The 6058-nt window shown below is 31.6% G+C and overlaps 1 protein-coding gene across 3 annotated transcripts; it reads left to right on the top strand.

The window, feature by feature from the left end:
• The first annotated feature begins 1046 nt into the window (after positions 1–1046).
• LOC106457760 (ninjurin-2-like) lies at positions 1047–5692 on the top strand. Of its 3 annotated transcripts, none has more exons than XM_022383785.1 (4): positions 1047–1086; positions 1484–1545; positions 3897–4100; positions 5326–5692. In XM_022383785.1, the coding sequence occupies exons 1-4, from the start codon at positions 1056–1058 to the stop codon at positions 5497–5499; spliced, it is 471 nt and encodes a 156-aa protein (XP_022239493.1). In that variant the 5' UTR covers positions 1047–1055; the 3' UTR covers positions 5500–5692. The 3 variants fall into 3 exon arrangements, with proteins under 3 accessions (XP_022239493.1, XP_022239494.1, XP_013772659.1); XM_022383786.1 differs by lacking the exon at positions 1047–1086 and adding an exon at positions 1350–1386 and having other exon boundaries at positions 5326–5687; XM_013917205.2 differs by lacking the exons at positions 1047–1086; positions 1484–1545 and adding an exon at positions 2993–3180 and having other exon boundaries at positions 5326–5572.
• The last annotated feature ends 366 nt before the right edge of the window (positions 5693–6058 follow it).

Below are 6058 nucleotides of genomic sequence, written 5' to 3' on the forward strand. Positions count from 1 at the left end.
TGAAAAAAAGAAGAAAGAAATATTGTGGCGCCATCTGTTAAGTGTGGTAACAGTCGTTAAGTTTATTTTTTTTTTCACAGTGTAATTGAAACAAGAAATTTGACAGATGATCAACTGTTATCTATCAGAGTATTTTGTCAAATAAGTTATCATAAAATATATCATTATGAAATTTATTTTATTAAATCTACAGTTTCCAGTAGATGGCGTTAAGAAGTTTCTTTGAGCTTTCATATTTCTGATATTTATCTTTATTAGTCTACATAAACTTTTATCAGAGTAATCAATGTACTTTTAAAAGTAGTCAATAACATAAAGAAATTAAATGTTAAAGAATTGTCCTTATTTATTAAACCATTGTTAAACTATTGTATAATGCATTTAAGAAATATACTTATTTGTTGAAGCTTAAATCAACTGAAAAACAAATCTCCAATAATCAGTTTTCAGATTTAACTTATTTTTTATTAACACATCCTAATAATAATCGTCAGGAAAACCGTCGCTAGAAAAAGTTTTAATACTCAACTCTTTGTGATACCTGTTCTTACACACTTTTTGTCGACACCTCAGATAAAATCAAAATTGGTTATGTGATCCATAACGAAAAAAAATCAAATTAAAACAAAAAGGAGTAGGAACAATACAGCTAAAAAATCTGTAAATCTAGCATTATATGTTATTAAATTTCACACAGAAAAACATATATATAGGGAAAATATTTTTCGAAATTCACAACTTAAATGGATAATTAAGAGTAAAAAACTTTAATTGGTGATCCTAGAAGCTCGAATAATTCAAGTAGCTGATATTGTGTAAAACCTCATGAAAGTATTTTGTCCTGCATGTTCTTATCTTAATACTGAAACCTGATGGATGATTTTAGTAAAGTGAAAGCGATGATAGTTCGGGAGTAGTTCGCAATACCTTGCGGAAAAGAACATTTTATCTGACAGACATTCAAGATACAACTCTGGATATTTTTCTACCGTGTCAACAGATGTCGCTTAGATTCTTACTTATGTATAAAGTGATGGTGAATTTAAAAGTGTGATATGCCTGCATACCATGAGCTTCCTACTTTTAGTAATATGGAATTATTTTTAAGTTTTAATTATTATAGTTTTGCACTGTCATGGCGATTGCATGTGATCCAAAAAAGTCGTTAACTGTATTTTGTTCTAGTTGTTTCGTTTCTCTGTTCTCTTAGGAGAGAGAGTCTATTTGACTCGCTGGAATGTTCTAGCCTATGATCATAATTCTGGATTAAACTAGATCATGTTGAAATTCACTTTGCTGGTTGACTATGATGTTAACCAGGGAGAGGGGAGAAGTCGAACAATACTGTCCAAGAACAAGGGGTCATGAGATATGGATGTCACATAGGCAAAGAAATTGAGTTTTCATCCTAAATTTAAAAGCGATTTCTAATTCAGTTCTCCACTAATTGATCTTGTGAGAGAATTCACCTTTTTTTTTTCAGATAATGGTGCTTGGTTTTGGGCTTCAGAAATTGAGAAAAAGAAAGAAAAAGACACAGCAAAGGTAAACACAAGCTAGAAATGAAAAGAGTTCGTCCAAGTGGGTACGATCACTTGTTTTTTTTTGTTGTTGTTGTTGTCAAAATAATAGTTTGTTCCTTTATTTATTTCACACTAAAGAGAATTCTTATTCGGACTAGTTCACACAATTTATCTTAAATTATTGGACCGAACCTGCTGTTGTTCGAGGGTTATTCTATCTAAAAGCCTGTCCGGAAACCAATTTGATCTGAGAATACTACAAAAGTATGGCTATGTATAGAATCACACTTGACTGCAGATATTGCTTCTTTAAATTCCTCGTAATTAATCCCTTGTGTATTTCTAATCAGAGTTGTGTAAAACACCACAACATCGTAATTCTGTACATGAACGATTGAGCTGTTAATGACACGGAGAAGTATTCATATCTAACACCAACAGCTAATAAGCGATAAGCAAAAAAAATCTCTCGACATTTGACAGATAAGGAAAGCATCGTGATAAATAATCCAACTCTAGACTTAATGCATTAAGTTAATCAGCAGCCTTGGAGCTCAAACCATTTTACATCATTTAATTAAGTAATTTTAAGTTTAAAGTTAAATATAAATAACAACGAGTTATACCTGGATAGTAAAGAATAAAGTCTTTAAATGTAGAACTGAATAATCAACATATTTTTAACGATATCTTATAAAAACAAACAACGTGAAGTTCCACAGTTTTTGTATTTTTTATGTGGCTTATACACTAGGTGTCAGAAGAGGGTATGAAACATTGTAGTGTGATATCTTGTGAACAATTTTTACATTTTCCAGAACATAAATGTTCAGGGTTTGATAATAACACCGGAAATCCTTTGTCGAGCTATTCAAATCGTTAAATTGAATTTTCTCTCAGACTGGCAAGGAGCCAATTTGTTGGTTAGGTTTCCTCTTCGATACAGCTAACGTAAAGAACGTCCGAAGAGAGTATTGTTAAGTACAAGTAGCATAATTTTATTTTTAAAAGTAAAACAGTGGGGAAATTTTTAAAATAATCTAACATTAACACACACAAATGTATTGATACGCCAACTGAAAATAATCAATATATGATATACATGCGCAAGATGTAGTTTCTTTTATCAGACTCTTTGTATGCAAACCAACGTAACAAGGATGACACTCACACGCATGTGAAACCCAAATTATCATCTAAATTTAGGAATACATTTTGATTAACCAAAGACACAGAGACCTTGAAAGACCTTAACTCAGTAGATTTCATTGCTGATATATTTTATGCCAGATTTTAGGATTAAAACTATAGTTGCACAAGACGTCTTTTAATCATATAATTATGAGAGTTTATGTACCATCAGCTATTTTACAGTGTAACAAGATACAAGTTAGCTTATTGTAGACTGTAATGAGTATTTTACAAAGTGTAGAGAGTGGTGACATCACCAAGAACTACAATGTAAAACAAACAAAAGACCCGAGAGAAGAGCGACGATTAACACAGTGACGTTAACAAGCATGCACCACGAGCTACGAATTAGACATGAAAGCCAGACGTTATCAAGAGCAAAGTTTTTAGCTTCTGGTTATACTCCGAGTTAAATATCTACAACTGTAAGCTGAATTATTCACACGAGACCATGTCTGCCGGGGAGGTAAGTACAGGGTGTAACACAAGTAGCACTCCATATGGAATATTTTCGTTGTTGTCTGTTTTTAGTGTATAAAATTAACACAAGCTGTTTGCGATATAAATTTTCCTCCAGAGATGAACAACCCTCGGAACATTTGTAAATTAGATAAGTCCAATATGTCTCCTAACGCGAGTGATACTCTAGCTTCTCCCTATGTATTCATCTAGTATTCATCTAGCGTATGAAACATCTAGTATGATTGAATGTCAGCATTTCAGTGTAATATTCAAAATTAAATCACTATATGGTTAGGACACTCCACTCGTAATTTGCGGGTCGTGGGTTCGAATCCCTGCACTGAATATGCTCACCCTTTCAGCTGTCGATTCCGCTATTCGTTAGTAAAGAGTAGCCCAAGAGATGGCGGTAGGTTGTGTTGATTAGCTGCCTTTTATTCCGTCTATCATTTCAAAATTAGAAACGGTTAGCTTAGATACCCCTCGTGTAGCTTTGCGCGAAATTTACCAATCAAAGAAAAGCATTTATATTTATTAGTCTTTCTTTTTTTTACTAATTCGTTTATTTAAACAATGCAAGCTAATTAAATTATTTTAATTGGTTTGATGTATTGTTATATCAGTGTGACTTTCTTCCCTGATTTAATCTTTGATTAGATAAAGATATGTAATTACAGCTGCTAAAAACGACATCAGTAAAATGTCGTTCCGATCTTGCAGAAACTAGCTGAAGATGGCAGCACCAGCAGTATGTCAATGGATGTGAACCTGTACGTCACGAGGAAAACAGTGGCCCAAGGTCTGATGGACGTTGCTCTACTAACAGCTAATGCAGCACAGTTAAAGCACCTGCTGTGTCACCCTGATGACCATGAATATTTTATAGCAGCAGTGTTTTTTATTTCACTTTCTCTTACACTGCAGGTAGGTCAGAGAAAAAATTTTAATTCATTTTTATTAAACGTACGATCTGTTTTTGTAGTAAAAGAAAACAGTAAAAACAAGTGACGTAATATAGACTTTTATGTTATCATGACTACAAGTTGTTTATAGTCTTACTGTGAAAACATGTAGAATAATAGTATAAACATTTTACTGTAGCTATATTATATTCAACCCATTATCTATATTACCATATAATTACGTCATATCCGCTCGTCCCACCAACCATATTTATCACACGGATAGGCCTCAAATACTACAATGTTTTGTCAAAATTGTTTTAAATTTTTTCTGACACTTAAAATGGCTGTGAGTTACTGTTCTTTACTTTATGCTTTTAAATTTTATAAAATATGTAATACATGTTAGTAATTAGTTTTTGCAAAGAATAAATCCATATTAATGTTAATTTTTTCAATATATAGTATAAAACATGATCTTCCATATAACTTGCCTCTAGATTTTTAGTAAGTCAGACATTTTTTTATACAATGGTATTTATTTTGTGTTATGTTTTATTTTTACTTTTGTTTTTACATACACACGAAGAAATTCAAAGCAAACCATAAAATTCTAACCAAAGAAAGACAAAAGAAAAGTATCACATGAGACACACGCACATAAGGTCACGGTAGGTGTTTTAATAACAGTCTCCCTCACGCACATGCGGTAAATGTCATTTACGTGCACTAAATATTCTTTTTTAGAAGCAAGTAAAATAATTAGATCACCCATCATTCCACAAATGCTACTTGCTTACGACTGTAATTCTATTACTAAGTAATTCCCAGCATGCCCCCTAGCGGCTAATATTAAATCATGGCTTATGATTAAGATATTTTAACATATAATTTAATACTGAATAATAGAAACATTATATTCACATTTAGAATACCTTGAATTTTTCAGTCAGTTAAAATATTGCATATAAACGACAATAGATAAGAACTGTCAGCTTTCCTTGATCTCCTCGCGAGTAGAAATGACATTAATCTTTTAACATTGTAACATTGTATTTTAGCAATATTAAGATGCCTAGTGGTTTCGGTAAGAAAACATTTATAATATTTGCTGATTTTTTAACGTTTTTGAATTTAAAATTATGATAATAACATATTATTGAATGTTGTTTTTTTCATCTTGAAATAAGGGTTTTGAAATTATTATTTAAATAGATGTTTATTTTTTTTTATTTTTATACTTACAGGTGATAGTTGGGGTTATACTGATTGTCATTGGCCGCTGGAACGTAAATGTAAGCAAGGAACAGAACAGGGCAGAAAAATTTAACAATCTTATCATACTTTTAGCTTTTCTCGTCATTGTCGTCAACGTTCTCATTTCGGCTTTTGGTCTGAAAGGACCAATTTTTTTTGAATAAGTGGAAAACTATTGTTTGTGGATCGACAACCAATAGATAATAAGAGAATTAATAGAAGCCGAGTTATTTGAAATAGTTGATTTTTAGTTGCCTTTCTAAAATCAAGTTACGAAGAGTATAGTTGCCTAAAATATAGTTCTACTACGTGGCACACAACTGATAACAAAGTTCAAATAAACTATTTAATATTTCATGTTGCGAATGTTAATTTTTTGTGTATTTTTAATAACAAAAAAGAAGGAAAATAGAAGATTACAAGCCAACAAAGATGGTTATATTTCTGGGGATTCGAATTATTAATATACTATGAAGAGACAATAAGCAATCATACGGAACGTTATTATGTTGTTGGAAGGATAGTTGAAACTCAATTGCTTATTTTTACATTATAACTGTTTTCAACTTATTCCTGCGTTAAGTTTTATATTTGGAACGCACTGATTAATTTTTAAAGGTATGCAAGAACAGGAAAATAACTTTTATAGCGGTCTCCATCTTGACAATACACACATTAATATGCATATTCCAAACAGCCTTGACGGTCATCGTGTGAATGACG

This window comes from Limulus polyphemus, unplaced genomic scaffold, assembly GCF_000517525.1.
Source record: "Limulus polyphemus unplaced genomic scaffold, Limulus_polyphemus-2.1.2 Scaffold371, whole genome shotgun sequence".
In the NCBI taxonomy this organism is placed as follows: domain Eukaryota; kingdom Metazoa; phylum Arthropoda; class Merostomata; order Xiphosura; family Limulidae; genus Limulus; species Limulus polyphemus.